Raw genomic sequence first — 14,209 nt, 5'->3', positions numbered from 1 at the left:
CACTACCCCCACCAGGAACCACGTCCGGGTCATCGCGGGGCCGTCAAATCGGCCTTTTTAGAGTTGTGTTGGTGGCTCAAAGGGCACAGCACCCCAATAGCTTAAAGGGTTCCTTTGCCCATCATGAGTCAACCGCGAGGTTGTTTTCTTATTTACCAATCCAGGGCCCCCTTTCTAGCCAATTGGAGGGTTACCATTACTTGAAACTGCTCAAGCAAATTCTTTTTGAATTTTAATTATCTTTTTCACGTTGACTCGTCAATTCATCTGTTGGTCGAACTATCTACAACGGAGCAGCAGCAACAACAGCTGCAAGAAACAAGCAACGATGGCACCTCCAGCAGAGACCCGTGAGCTTATTGATATCAAGCCGCTGCTCGCCCGTTTATGGCCATTGGGGCACCCAAACCCAGTTACGCCAAAGCAGATCGCCGAAGCGATCTCCTACTTCTTCACGAACCAAGTCTCTGATGTCCAGGCCGGCTCCTTACTCATGTGCCTGCACTTCACTGGCCTCGACCGGCAAGCAGAAGTGCTCGCCAACACAGCCCAGTGTATGCTAAAGGCGGCAGCCAAGATTGACCAGCCAGCTCTTCGCTCGACCATCGATGCGAAGCGCAGAAAGGAGGGGCAGTATGAAGGTGGTTTGGTAAGTTGCCTACTTCAACCTACTATACCCTACCCTACACTGGTCATATAGAGCTTGACTGACTGTACATCTAGGTCGACATCGTCGGCACCGGCGGTGACTCCCACAACACCTTCAACATCAGTACGACCGCCTCCATACTCGCCTCTAGCCTGCTCCTCATCGCCAAGCACGGCAACCGGGCCTCGACCTCCAAGTCCGGCTCCGCCGACCTCCTCAACAACATGCTACCCCAAGCACCCCAAATAGACCGCGTCCGCCCAGACACCATCGCCGACCTCTACCGCAACACCAACTACGGCTTCCTCTTCGCCCCCGTCTTCCACCCGGGCATGCGCCACGTCGCGCCCATCCGCAAACAACTCCCCTGGCGAACCATCTTCAACCTCGTCGGCCCGCTCGCCAACCCCACCGACCTCCACGCCTCCGCCACCTCCACCACCTCCGCCGACTCCCTCCTCGAAGCGCGCATGATCGGCGTCGCACGCAAGGACATCGGCCCCGTGTTCGCCCGCGCTCTCGAGCTCGCCGGCGCCCGCAAAGCCATGATCGTCTGCGGCGACGAGGAGCTCGACGAGATCAGCTGTGCCGGCGATACCCTCTGCTGGCGTATCCGGCCGTCCACCGACGACGCATCATCTTATTCCGCCGCGGGAACCGTCACAGAGCACTTCCGCCTTCACCCGCGCGACTTTGGGCTGCCCGCGCACCCTCTGTCGTCCGTTTCTCCGGGCAAAGAACCCCACGAGAACGCGGCCATCCTCCGACGTATTCTTGACGGGCAGGTTCCCGATGACGATCCGATCCTGCACTTTGTGCTGATCAACGCGGCCGCGCTGTTTGTGGTGGCCGGGGTCTGCGAGGCCGACACGAGCGATCTCGGGTTTGGCGATGATGGGGCGGTGATTACGGAGCGCGGGCCTGGTGGGGGTCGGTGGAAGGAAGGTGTGCGCAGGGCGCGGTGGGCGATTAAGAGTGGTGAGGCGGCGAGGCAGTGGGGGGAGTTTGTGAAGGTGACGAATGGATTCGAGGAGAACTGAGAGGGGAGTATATGTTCACGAAATCATGCTGCTAGATGAACACTGTTCAAGATCTCCTAAGCGTCCAGGGCAGAAAAGGCACGCTAAGAGATGAACGGGGAATTCTGGCGGGGCCCAACGGATCTTCTCGATCCGTTTTCATAGATTGCTGTAACTGACTTTTCTTTCCATTTTTTCCTCGGCATAGTCAGAGTAGAGAGAAACTACAAACTACTTGAGTAGAGTGGGAGTTCTCCAACTAAACAACAAAGTCCTAAGTAGCATGCCACAGTAGAATGACAACGCCAGGCCTATCCACGCACCGATATCTCCTCCCCCCTCCCCTTCCCATTCTTCTTCACCTTCCGTCTTGAACCCTTCCGCCTCCGAGACCGACCCGTATCGCCGCCATTCTATCTCGACAACACGCCCCTGACCACGCCCCTGACCAACGGCTTCCCCTCAACCAGCAACTCTCCAATACCTGTGCCCTCCCCACTGCCCTGCTCCAACCACCGCGCCAGCAAATCGTTGCTCTCCTTCGGCTTGACCGCATTGTCCCGCGTGCCGACGGTGATATGCGCCACGCGGTTGACACACTCCCACTTCGGCTGCGTCGGACCTTCCGAAGCGGCAGTGTTACCATCGCCCGAGGGATCCCCACTGATATTCTCATCGTCCGGGTGCGTTGGCACCAGGCGCACTACGATGGCCATGATGCGGTCATCAAACACCACCCGCTCTAGCTGCACGTCGACATCACCGAGGCGGCCGTCTGGGTGGATGGCGCCATCGGTTTCAAAGAGGGAATTGTAACGCTGCCAGAGTTCCGGGTGCTCCTTCGAGGAGGCGCGGTGCATGAGGGTGACGTGGAATTTGGGCTGGACCCGACGGGTGCCTTGGAGTTGTTTGAAGAAGCGGGTTTGGGTGAGCGGGACGGATGGGGAGAAGGTTTTATCTAGGGCTGTGAGGATGTCCTTGGTGGGAAGATCGACGGACATGTACTCAAGGTTCCTCTTCTTGGCTTTGCTCTGCTGCTGCTGTTGCTGCTGGTTCAAGTTCTGCTTGTTGGCACCCTTCCTCGAGCGGTCTGGGATGGTATGGCGCATGTCAGGGCTGTACCCTTCTAAAGCCTCTTGGATGGCTTTGTCCATGTCCTCGGCCGATGGGACCTCCTTGAGAAAGTTGGGGAACTCGCGGTGCAGTTCATTGATGACAATCTCAAGGTTGTCTCGCGAGCCAGCGGTGGGATCGAGGTCGATGACAAAATCGAACATGTCATCGGGCTCCCGATCCGTGTTGCACGGCTCGAATCTCTGAATAAAACCCTCCATGATGCCAACAACTTTGTTCATGTCGGTGGCAGCCTGGATGGTCTGGTGGTTGTCGCCACGAGCAAACACTCGCTCCTGGGTAACTTGGCGAATAGCATCGATATCGTTGTGCACAAAGTTGAGGGCAACCAACCGGGCGCTAGTGTGCTGTGTCTTGACGTCCATGAGAAGTTGCCTTCGTTCGTGCTTCAAGGCGTTGTTACGGTCCGCATACACAGCGTAGTGCTCTTCAAGCTGGTCCAGAACCGCCTTAGTGAACCGCGGTGGCCTCTTAGGGCCAGTGATGTTGTCGTTCTGAATATGACCCCAGTTAAACAAGCTCGCTAGGGCCAACGCAATGGTCGTCTTGCCGCATCCGATTGTCGCAATGGGAACCAAGATCACATCGCGGGTGACAGTGGCGGGTCCATTCATATCCTCGAGGTTGGCCGCATCGGACCCCTTAAGATTCTTGTGCGCCAAAAAGTCGTTGCGAAGCTTGATGATCCCGTGGTTCTGCTGATACGCCTTGCCCAGTGTCCGGTCCGCAGCAAGGCGCTGGCGGGCGTAGAGGAGGTACTCCTCCGTGATCTGGACATGCTTCCTCAGCTTGAACTGCCTCCCGGAAATCAGCGCCTTGGTGGCCTCACGCCACTGCCGGAACATTAGGTACGGCTCGTCGAACTTGTACTTGAAGAACCAGTCCTGGTAAGGGGTCACCCCCGGATTCTTCGTCATCTTGCACCGGATAACGAACCCCTCAACATCACGTCCATCGTGTGCGCCCGTCTCCGCAACCTCCTCGAGAAAGGCCTTCACTTCATCGATGTCGTCGATCATGATCAGGCCTGTTTTAATGAAACCCCAGTCCTCAGCGAACTTCTGGACGATTGGGGACGGATATGTCGCAAAGACCGGGAGATTCAGGTTGATTCCATGCAGGTACAACCCAGCCTTGTCCGGGCCGTAAGCTAGGATGTGCTCCTCGAAACTGTCGTCACAGAGCTCGGCTACCGCCGTGGCATTCCGCTTCCTCAGCTCCCGCGCAAGGTCCTGCTTGGTCTTCCCAATACGCTCCAGCTGGCGCTCAATGTGCTTCTCTCCTACCGACGAGTGACTGGCCGACGCATCAGACCGATCTCCCGTCGAGTGCTTGCTGCAGACCAGCAACGTGTCGTCCTCCAGGCCACTAATGAAGATGATGCACCCGTTCTCCTTGAGGCTCAGCTCGTACGGGCCCTTGGTCCGCTCCTTGATGTGCTCCCACGAGGTCTCCCGCACCTCGTTGATGTTGAAGAACTTGTCATAGCCACGGATGGCAATCTCTGGGACGTTGTTCTTGGTCCGGGTGGTGAACAGGCCGCGGGCGTAGGTGGGCAGGTCCCGGCGTTTGTAGTCAGATTCTTGCAGGCGCCAGGAGTCGACGGTGATGCCTGTTGGAGACGACGCGACAGAATATTTCGTCTTGCGGGCACTATACGCACTACGGCTCTTTCCTTTCTTAATCGACTCCTCGAGGCCACGGGCCATGGCCGCGATCTCGTTGAAATCCTGGCTCGCATAAGGCACTTCCATACCCTCGGCATCCTTCGCATAGTCCGTAGAGGCCGTGTACTTCGACGCCAAAGTATTCTCAGGGGTTTCCGTAGCGCCCTCCATGGTGGCCGCGTATCGCAAACTCGTGGAGGAAAATGTGCGATTTTGTGAAATCGTGAGGTGTGGGTGAGGGGCGAAGCTTGCTCGTGTGTGGATACAGCAGCGCAAACAATTTGAAGAGCCTGGGGCTTTAGATTGGGACGACGGAAACGGCTTTATGAAGCCGATAGAGTTGCGAGTGGAATGTGTCGCGCTCAGTGCTCCTTGGGGAGAAGAGATACTTGAGAGAGAAGACCTTTGCGTTGCTTGGTGTCGGGCACTCAACCTGAAGGCAGGACCCGCCACTCTTTTGAAGCTGCACTGGCACACCACGCAGAGGGGAACTTCAGAGGCAAGCGCGACAGGCCTGTACATGGCGGCCTGTTTGCAAGGCCAAAGCCCCCTTGCCTTCAAAACCTTACCGGTGACTCAAACGGCACACTTTAGAGAATGCTTCCTCCCCAGTCAAACCACGGCACGACTCCTTCACAGCCAAACAAAGCGGCAGCACAAAGCAGCCTGAAAAACGAGAGAACCGCGCGCCTAGCCTTGCAGGAACGAGTACGCCGGGGAGTCACGAATTCCAAGTACATTTTCAGGCCGTGCCAACAGCCAGGCCAGGCGCTAACGTCACAGGGGATCATAGTACCTAATGTACGGTGCAGGGACTGTGAAGAGTGGGGGCAGCCAATATGGGGCCCACTCGTTCCATTGCTCACAAACTCAACCCAGAAAAAGAGAGGAAAACAGAGTTGAAAGAGAATAAGAAAAAATATGGGGAAGGTAGAGAGTTAGTGTAGGAAACACTAAATCCCGGGGTGGTCGGATGACCAAACAGCCAAAGCTATGCGCAACAACGTGTAATTACACGACGAAGCACAGAGTACACTACGTGTAAGGTATCACAGAAAAAGGACCCCACCATCCTTGACCCCTGTTTTTAACCCCTCCAAAATTTATCCCGGAAACACTGCCCCTCCACAGCCTTACCAGCCGCTAGAATTCAGCAAATACATTCCTGACCAAACAAACCCCCAGTACCACCTAAATCCGAACCCGAATTGGCCCCTTACAAACGCCTACCATGTCCCGCAACCCCTACCTCCTCGCGGCCGACAACCCGGCCGCCCTCCTTGCCCTCCTCCACGAACACCCCTCGCTCGCTGACGGCCAGGACGAGCACGGCTATTCCCTCGTGCACGCCGCCGCCAGCTACAACCACTATGATCTCCTCCGCACCCTTATTCGCGACTTCGATGTCCCAGTAGACCTCAAGGACGAAGACGGGGAAACCGCCTTGTTCGTGGTCGAGACGGTCGAGGCTGCCCGGATACTAGTGGTAGAACTGGGGTTAGATTCTAAGATCCGGAACGACGAAGGACAAACAGCCTTGGAGAAGATTGAGGCCGAGGGAGATTTTCCTGACGTCGTGGAATACTTACAAAACTGGGATGAGAAACCTCCTACGAGCAACGGAGCCAATGGCATCAACGGCACCGTTGCTCAGGAGCAGAACGGGGTTTCGGCTTCGTCGTCCGCTGAAGCGGCAGATCTACCACCCGTACCGGAGGGTTTACAGGTGACAATGGGTACTATGAATGAAGCGGAGGTAGAAGGAGGTCCGCAGCCTGACCCAGAGTTCCGACGAAGGATAGAGGAGCTTGCTGCGAGGGAGGATTTCCAGACACCAGAAGGGCAAGCTGAGCTGCGCAGATTGGTGGAGGAGGCCGTCAGTGGAGAGAGCTTCAGTGGGGAACGCAGTGTTCGGCCGAGACAGGACTGAGGAAGGGTACCGGTCCTGGAAATTGGCAAGGAACGAAAGATTCTCATTCATGGCTCTTCACCTCCCACATGAGATACTCTCCCGACGAGTTCGGCGGACGGAGGATGGTACACTCCGCGTTGTCCCCGGTCAGACCTCTCGAGAAGGTGGTTGTGCTAAATGAAAACCACGCTTTATGGGGTACGGTCGTGACAATGTCGATGAGGGTCTGCCGGGACCACGATGGGGCGAGGAAACCCTGCCAGCTGATCTTGCAGACCTTTCCTTCTTTGCCACTGGCCCCCGGGACTTCATATCGGGAGAGATACGGATCGATCTGGTCTCCGGTTTGGATTCGAGGGCTCTGGAGACGAATGAGGGCAAGCCACTCATACAAGCCAGTCACGAAGTCCTCGAAGTTTTCTCGGCGGTTGGTTGAGAGCAGGTCGGCATCTACACTGAGCTCCGGGATAAGGGCGCCGATGGCTTCCGAGTGGTTGGGAGAGGCGATACGGGTGGTTGGCGAGAACTGTAAAAGGGGGTCTGGGTTGGGCGCTATACCGTGTCAACTATACATTGGAACATTGGAGCGCCACTTGGGGACATAAGGGCCTATACTTGTCTCGGATACATTGGAGAACAACCAAGTGATGGGTTTTGCGAGAGCATTCTTGCTCGCATATACCAGCTTGTCAAAGCCTTTCTTCCCTGGAAACATTGATGGTCCAGTAAGGTCGAATTCGACAACTAAAGATGTTAGTTCTATGCTCATCGCCGTCGTACCACCTGAACTTACTCCATCGACGCTTTCCATTGCGCTTCCCCTTGACTCCGTGAGGTTTCCCAACTAGACCTGCCCGCTCGTATGTTTCTTTATCGAGGTACATCGTGAGTACACCTGCCCGAATGAAAAACACATTGTCGATTCCCCTCCGGCCCTCAGAGAGCATTGAAATGTTCCCTATTTTAAGTCAGTTTTAGATCTTGAGATCCCAAAATGCTTAACACTCACCAATCTTGATGTATTCCGTAAAAAAGCTCCCGGAGAGTATATCATGCAGCGACATGACAACCCTTGAGTACTTCGGCGCACGCTCCTCTGTTAGCAGCTTTTCTTGAACTAATTCCAAGAGTTCTTCGGGTATGATCAAATCGGCCTGCGAAGGCAGTTAGTGGGGACTTCTTTAGTCTAGAAAAAATACAAAAAAGTTAAGTCGAATCATCTACGAACTCTGTGGACGAAATCCTGGCTTGTGAGTGTGGCCCATGGTTTCGACTTCGATGGAAGCTGCCTTGGGTCGATATGGCCCATTACTCCGTGCGTTACATGGGATTTTGCGGCTTGGTAAACCGCTGGTTGATCAAAGGATAACATGGTGTGATATGTTGAAGGTAGTTTCTGGTGTGGCGCGATGTCTATTCCAACAGGGTACCTCTCGAAGCGATGTTGTGTGAGCCAGAAATCTGAAGCGAAAATCAAGGTGGTTCATATCAACAGTGGGGTGTCTGTACGAGACCCAAAACAGAGGGCCGCTGTGATTCGACAAGATATCACCGTTCCCCGTAATTTTACGTTATATCCACCCCAATGTACGCTTATCACAACGGCGAGTCCCTCTGAAACTACAATTTTCGCACAGTGATTTGTGAGTTCTCAACCCCACAGACTTAGATTCAAGGTTTATTATCCAAGAATCCACCAAGTGATGCCAACACCATATGGCATCACATTTGAACGAGTATTTTATGTGAAGGAACCTTGATTGGCGAGCGGCAGCAAAATGGACTACCTCATTCGTTTTTCTCAGTCTCACGAGACGTTTCGTCTCCCAGAGATACAAGCATTAGCGATAGTAGAGGGCATCGACATGAAGGTTGTTTCATACAGCCTTGAGGTATGGTTTTTTTTCCCCCTTTACCATAACACGTCCCCTGAATCATGATTTTGTCAAACAAAGTTTTTATTTCCTTTCCTGGCCCCCTTCCTATAACATCTATAACCCCCTACCCCTCTCTCCCAACCAATAACATCCTAAAAGGGGTCCCCTTACTAACGCTTTCCAAGTCTCCCTTCTGCGTCGTCCACCTCCCCTCAGAATCCGCCGCCAAACGCCTCATCCAGCGCTCCATCCTCGTCATGTCAATCCACGAGCTCTGGGGCTCCGGCCTAGACCTCGACACCGTGCATGGCACCGTAAAAGCTAACACCCCCCACCTCTGGGCGCAATACCTCACCTGCTCCTTCAAATTCACCATCGACTCCTACCAAGGCTCGCGCTCCGCAGAAGACAAGGTCCGCATCATCAACTCCTTCGCCTACCTAGGATTCGCCGGCCCCATCAAGATGCGGCGACCAGACGAGGAGTTTATCCTCTTCGAAGATTGGGAGTTCAACTCGACGCCGCTCGGCATTCCGGATCCCAAGGCCTATTTCTTCGGCCGGTATCTCGCCGCAGGCGCCAGGGACCTGCCGAAGAAGCTGGACCTCAAGAAGCGCAGGTACATCAGTACTACGTCCATGGATGCGGAGCTGGCGCTGGTGACGGCGAACGTTGCGCTGGCGGCGCCGGGGAAGATCATGTATGACCCGTTTGTGGGGACGGGCAGTTTCCCGATTGCGTGTGCGCAATTCGGGGCGGTGACGTTTGGGAGTGATATTGATGGGCGGAGCATGCGCGGGGATGAAAAGAAGAAGACGCTGAGGGGTAACTTTGAGCAGTATGGGATATTGGGCGGGTTGGGGGGCATGTTCACGGCGGATCTGACAAACTCACCGATACGAAAGGAAGAGTTGCGGTACGATGGGGATGGGGTCAAGGGCAGGCTCTTTGATGGGATAGTGTGTGATCCGCCGTATGGTGTACGGGAGGGACTACGAGTGCTGGGCGTTCGCGATCCGGAGAAGTGTCCATGGGTAATACCGAAAGGAAAGGAAATGTACAAGTGGGTGCTCTCAAACACTAAGATAAATATCCAAGCACGATATGCTAACTGTGACTATCGCAGAGACCCCGACTTTATCCCCCCACGAAAGCCCTACGGCTTCCTTGCCATGCTCGATGACATCCTACAGTTTTCTGCTCAGACGCTCGTGGACAATGGGCGATTATCCTTCTGGATGCCCACTGCCAACGACGAAAATCAGGAAGTACCGGTACCAACACACCCTTACCTCGATATCGTGGCTGTTTGCGTCCAGACATTCAACAAATGTAGGTTCATTTTGCTGGCTCTTACCCATGACAGTGACTTCAGCAGCTGACAAAAAATAGGGTCCCGGCGTCTCATAACCTACCGAAGAATCCCGGACGCCGAGGTCGACCAAGAAGCCATGGCAGCACGCGAGCACATGAAATCGATTGGGAAAACAGCCGACGAGTTAAACCCCTTCCGCAAGGCGTACTTTAATGGGTTTGAACCCACAGACGGGGCAGCACCAGACGACGTTGAGTCATAGATACCCTTAGATCTGAAGAATATACAATGAAATAAAGAGCGAGAAAAAAGCGTCAGTGAGCAAGGGAGAGCCCCTCACCCTTCGCTGTTTCTGCCAGTTATCTACTAACCCCCGAATGTACGATCCATGATGTCCCATTTTTGTCCGCGTTCCCTCGTGCTTAATTCCTAAGAAAGCCTGTGCCATCCCGATCGTACCGTTTGTATTTGTGCTCTTAAATAAGACCCCTTAACCAATAGACGCAATATGCAACGCTGAGATCCACCCGCCCAGGAAAGGAGGAAAAAGAAATAAATAAATCTCATGTCGGGGATTTAACTGCGATATGAACCGTCTGATGTCTGACCACCACCAACCGAGTGCGCGTATGTACGCCCATCTCGTCTGTTGTGCGCGTTTGGTCTTATACCCATAGAGTGCCCCGAGCCCGTCCCAGCTCTTACCGGAACTCTACGTCGCCAAAACAGCCCCTGTTGGGGACGTATTTCAACTCTAGTCGTTGAAACCTGTATCGAGTAACGCCGGTTAGAACCAACAGCACCGGATACATGACTTTTGGCTAGGATAACTCACTTTTCACTCTTGCTGTGAAAGTACACACCACTGATCTCTCCAATCGCCTGGTTGAAGCAGATATAGTAGAACCCCTCGAAGCTGGCGCCCGATATGGTGCGGACGCGGTGGTCGGGCACTAGAAAGTGTTCTTTCCAGCGCATGAAGATGTTCTCGCGTTGGTCGAGATCGTACATAGTGCTGGGTAGGCGGATCTTCCGCGAAGACTGCCCACTACCGCTGCTACTGCTGGTCGGGGGGTTGAAGGCTGTGAACTTAGACCAGTGCGACAAGTCGATCTTTTCGGTAGCGCCCCAGCCCTCGTGCTGTGTGATGAAACCATACTTGGGCCCAATCATCTCCCCCTCGAAGTAGGTTGTTAGTGTGGGGTGGTCGTCGCTCAGGCCTGTTTTGTAAAAATACGTTGTTAGTAAGAAATATCCCGTATATCATCTACACAGGGTAGCCAGTGCAATCAGAGGAACACACCTTGGATCTTCAGGTACCCGCACATGAACGACTCCCGCATGTCAACGTGTTTGATCTCCACCTCAACATCATATCGTTGGCGCTCTGATGTTTGGGTCCCAACGTACCGGGTGCCTGGGTGAAGATACAGCGACGGTGCCGGGGTCATGATGCGCATGTGTGAATACTCGAGGCCCAGGCCTGAGAGCCCACTGTCCTCCACCCACCTCGGACCCCTGCCCACCAACGGATTCCCCACCGTCCCGGCCTCGGTCTTCGACGCCGCGTTAGGGTTTTGCGACGACCCCTCGACCCCCTTCGACTTTCTCCTGCTGCTGGAATTGCTGATGAACGGACTCGACTGGCGCGGCCACCCCCGACTCCCGTTGTTCGCGGACGGACTGCCCAAATATGCGAATGAACTCGCCCGGCGAGCATCCGCAATAGCGCGTTCGCGCGGCGTCCCGCCGGTGATAGAAGGGCTCATCTCCTCGTCTGTTTCCGCGGGTTTGTACCTCTCTCCAACAGTATTATTATCCCCAGACGTCGAAATCACCTCCGACTCGTCACTCCCCCGCATGTGCGGATCGATCGACTCGCCAAGGTCTTGTTGTGATCCCGGCGACATGATACTCGGGCGCGACTCGCCACTTGTCGCCGTGCCCGGCCGAGCGTTTTGGTCGGCGGGATCGGTGAGGGCTGAAGGATAATGACGTTGCCAAGCAGAAGACGATTGTGAGTCGGGAGAAGAAACGGCCGCGGGGTGGGCGTCCTGCTGCGAAAATGTCTGTGGCGATGGTGCCGCCGGGGTTTGTTGTTCTTGTGGCAGCTGCTCGTCGATATCGGTCTCAATGTCGGGGCATGACGTGAAGGAAAAGCGTGGGGACGGCGGGTCGGGCCTATTCGATGAGGGCGTGGGCATGACAGGCGGAAAGAGAACTGGGCGACGATAGCAATCGTGCAGCGAGCAGCAGACCCAAAAGTGCGAGGGTCACTGCAACAGACAATGGAATTGAGGCTGGAAGTTTTTTGCCGTGCTTTTGGTCGATGACACCAAGGCCAAGCAGTGGACGAATAGACGGGCGGATGAATTGACAAGCGACCACGGCTTGCGGCGCAGATCCGGCGAAATAACGCGATAATTACAACGGGGTTGGAATTGGAAAATCTGGGGCGTAACGGTGGCCACGGGATAAAAGAGAGCAACCAACCACCTGATCAACGGCCGAACCTCCAAACAATATGTCGCGGAAGACACTCGGTGGTGGTCTCGTGGGCGCTTCCGGGATGAGTGGGACCGAGTCAAGCGCCACGGGGCGGTTCGCAGGGACGAACGCGGGCGGTGAGTCTCTGGGCGGCGAGCGGCCTCCGAACTTGGAAATGATGGCTATAATTCTTCAACGGGCAGCGGGGAAGAGGAAGCTCAAGGCGGATGTGGGCACTATGAGTTGTTGCTTCTTCACGGATGGAGGAAGATGGAGTTGGCCTGCCGTGCGTGTCTGGGCTTGACAATGACGACTGTCGCCATTGGATGATCGCCCCGTGATGATCCATGTTGAGATGCGACTTGGAAGGAAGACCTCAGCCCAAGCCGCTACGGTCCGGGTTAGGCTTGGCGCACCCGGGCGAAGGGCCGTCGGCCCCACCTCCGAAGCAAGACGACTGTGTAACACCCAGAGCTCAGCCCAACCGATACCGAGCTTTACAGATTCAACGGTGAAATTGGAGATTACATTGCCTTGCCCGGTGCGATAGACCGTGACCTGCCCGTTAATTGCGAAACCCCAGATTCAGGGCAAATCAAGATGTCCGGCCTTCGCGCAGTGTTGCAAACTCGACATAAATTAGACGACCAAACGGCATGCGTTTCTTGTCACTTGCCATGCGCCTAAGGATAAGGGTAGACATGCAGCTGCTGTACAGATGGCATCGGGTGATTGGGTTTGCCAGACTGTTTTAACGCGATGTAAGAAACACGAACTGCGATGGGTAATTTCGCTGTAAGAACCGCGGTCTGTTGTCCTCTTAGTCTCGCCGCTGGTTTGCCCTCCCATTTTGTGCTTCGACCTTCATCTCGAAGACCTCCCAACCCCCCTAAAACTTCATCAGGCTAAACATATCTAGTCTCGGGATAACGGTGTGTCGAGTTGGCCAAGGTGAATACACTGAGTATCTTGGCTCGTCCCTTCGTGTCCTGCAATGTAAACCTGGTCGTATCGCTCACTGAGCTAAAGAATTCGGTCAAGATGACTGGGTGTTGCAGTGTGCTGCCTCCGGCCAGGCGGCCCCCGTCCAAGTCAAGGAGCATTGTAGTATTCAGATAGGTTTGATCTTGAAATGCAGCGCAATCAGACTGAACACCAATGCCTTTAGATCTTGTACAAGATAGTAGAAGACGCGCAGGCCCTCCGGGTCTGCAGATTCCGTCACGTCGTTGATCGAACCAATCTTCGCGGTCTATGTCGGGAGTTAGCGACCCATTCACCCATCAGTAGATTATTAAATTGCGCCATTACCTCAAAGGAGATGTGGTCATTCCCGAGACGGATCTCCAGCTCCTGCCTTCCATCCTTGTTCTTCGTTGGCCATTTTGCGTCGTCCTCCCTGCGACCTGTCAGCTGGATATACCCGAGATGTCCCAAGCTACGAAACATACTTCATGATCTCGCTGTCCTTGACAATTTTCTTGATCTCGTCGACGACTAAAGAGCTGACGAACACTGTCATGATGTCTCAGATTAGCCGAGTGTTCCCAACGTCGGGGTCGAGGTGCTTGCCGTACTCTCTTTGCGAATGAGGCTGTCATTTCGATAATTTGAGTTGTTCGCATACCGGGCAGTCGCACTACGACCATCACCGACTACTCGAAAATCAAACTCTAGGTAAAACAACACGGTCAGTCGGCTCTGCCAGCATCATGATCTAGGATAGCGTCGTACCGAGAAACTCGTGTCCGAAACGGCCCTGGTGGCCCGAGCTGGTAATTTGTCAGTCCTGTGGATGATGGTCTTCGTGTCAAGAGGTACGACGTACTAGTATCGGATGTAGAAGGGCTCGTTTTGATTCGACATGGCGATGACAGGTGATGACCCGAGATTGTTTGCGACAAGGCGCAACGGGAACCTTCACGACTGCGCGTCAGTCGAGCAAAGCCAAGCTTCGAGACCGACAGCGGGGCAGAACCCCACGAGACCCACTTCTTTCCACACCCCTGCACCTTTTGGTCTCGACACGTGATCCTGCCACTCCGCTACAGCTGGCAATATACCGTTGCCAGCGGGCCGGTAATGCCACATCTCCCATGGCTTGTCTGGTGCCTCCTTCGATATTGACAGACCAAATCGGGTGGACTCC

The 14,209-nt window shown here is 54.7% G+C and overlaps 7 protein-coding genes across 7 annotated transcripts; 3 read left to right on the top strand and 4 right to left on the bottom strand.

The window, feature by feature from the left end:
- Positions 1–328: 328 nt before the first annotated feature.
- Positions 329–1,689, top strand: C8A04DRAFT_26263 (glycosyl transferase; the record flags this gene model as incomplete). The annotated part of the gene is made up of 2 exons (XM_062779869.1): positions 329–649; positions 724–1,689. 2 exons carry the CDS (start codon positions 329–331, stop codon positions 1,687–1,689), a joined length of 1,287 nt encoding a protein of 428 aa, XP_062639468.1.
- A 392-nt stretch (positions 1,690–2,081) lies between these two features.
- On the bottom strand, positions 2,082–4,640 carry C8A04DRAFT_10170 (fungal tRNA ligase phosphodiesterase domain-containing protein; the record flags this gene model as incomplete). Its single annotated transcript, XM_062776489.1, has 1 exon — positions 2,082–4,640. One exon carries the CDS (start codon positions 4,638–4,640, stop codon positions 2,082–2,084), a length of 2,559 nt encoding a protein of 852 aa, XP_062639467.1.
- Positions 4,641–5,700: 1,060 nt separating this feature from the next.
- C8A04DRAFT_10124 (uncharacterized protein) lies at positions 5,701–6,399 on the top strand (the record flags this gene model as incomplete). The annotated part of the gene is made up of 1 exon (XM_062776473.1): positions 5,701–6,399. One exon carries the CDS (start codon positions 5,701–5,703, stop codon positions 6,397–6,399), a length of 699 nt encoding a protein of 232 aa, XP_062639466.1.
- Positions 6,400–6,442: 43 nt separating this feature from the next.
- C8A04DRAFT_35358 (ribonuclease P 40kDa subunit-domain-containing protein) lies at positions 6,443–7,753 on the bottom strand (the record flags this gene model as incomplete). The annotated part of the gene is made up of 5 exons (XM_062783141.1): positions 6,443–6,933; positions 6,997–7,125; positions 7,175–7,339; positions 7,391–7,535; positions 7,610–7,753. The coding sequence occupies 5 exons, from the start codon at positions 7,751–7,753 to the stop codon at positions 6,443–6,445; spliced, it is 1,074 nt and encodes a 357-aa protein (XP_062639465.1).
- A 406-nt stretch (positions 7,754–8,159) lies between these two features.
- On the top strand, positions 8,160–9,835 carry C8A04DRAFT_26259 (uncharacterized protein; the record flags this gene model as incomplete). Its single annotated transcript, XM_062779868.1, has 4 exons — positions 8,160–8,273; positions 8,444–9,321; positions 9,385–9,590; positions 9,651–9,835. The coding sequence occupies 4 exons, from the start codon at positions 8,160–8,162 to the stop codon at positions 9,833–9,835; spliced, it is 1,383 nt and encodes a 460-aa protein (XP_062639464.1).
- Positions 9,836–10,274: 439 nt separating this feature from the next.
- On the bottom strand, positions 10,275–11,777 carry C8A04DRAFT_10206 (vacuolar import and degradation protein-domain-containing protein; the record flags this gene model as incomplete). Its single annotated transcript, XM_062776501.1, has 4 exons — positions 10,275–10,341; positions 10,409–10,793; positions 10,877–11,181; positions 11,254–11,777. The coding sequence occupies 4 exons, from the start codon at positions 11,775–11,777 to the stop codon at positions 10,275–10,277; spliced, it is 1,281 nt and encodes a 426-aa protein (XP_062639463.1).
- A 1,394-nt stretch (positions 11,778–13,171) lies between these two features.
- C8A04DRAFT_35355 (protein mago nashi) lies at positions 13,172–13,926 on the bottom strand (the record flags this gene model as incomplete). The annotated part of the gene is made up of 6 exons (XM_062783140.1): positions 13,172–13,312; positions 13,372–13,459; positions 13,512–13,575; positions 13,638–13,733; positions 13,795–13,832; positions 13,889–13,926. 6 exons carry the CDS (start codon positions 13,924–13,926, stop codon positions 13,172–13,174), a joined length of 465 nt encoding a protein of 154 aa, XP_062639462.1.
- Between the last annotated feature and the right edge of the window lie 283 nt (positions 13,927–14,209).

This window comes from Dichotomopilus funicola, assembly GCF_033296635.1.
Source record: "Dichotomopilus funicola strain CBS 141.50 unplaced genomic scaffold C8A04scaffold_11, whole genome shotgun sequence".
Lineage (NCBI taxonomy): Eukaryota > Fungi > Ascomycota > Sordariomycetes > Sordariales > Chaetomiaceae > Dichotomopilus > Dichotomopilus funicola.
The sequence above is the reverse complement of the archived record's forward strand: the minus strand, read 5'-3'. Positions and strand labels throughout refer to the sequence as shown.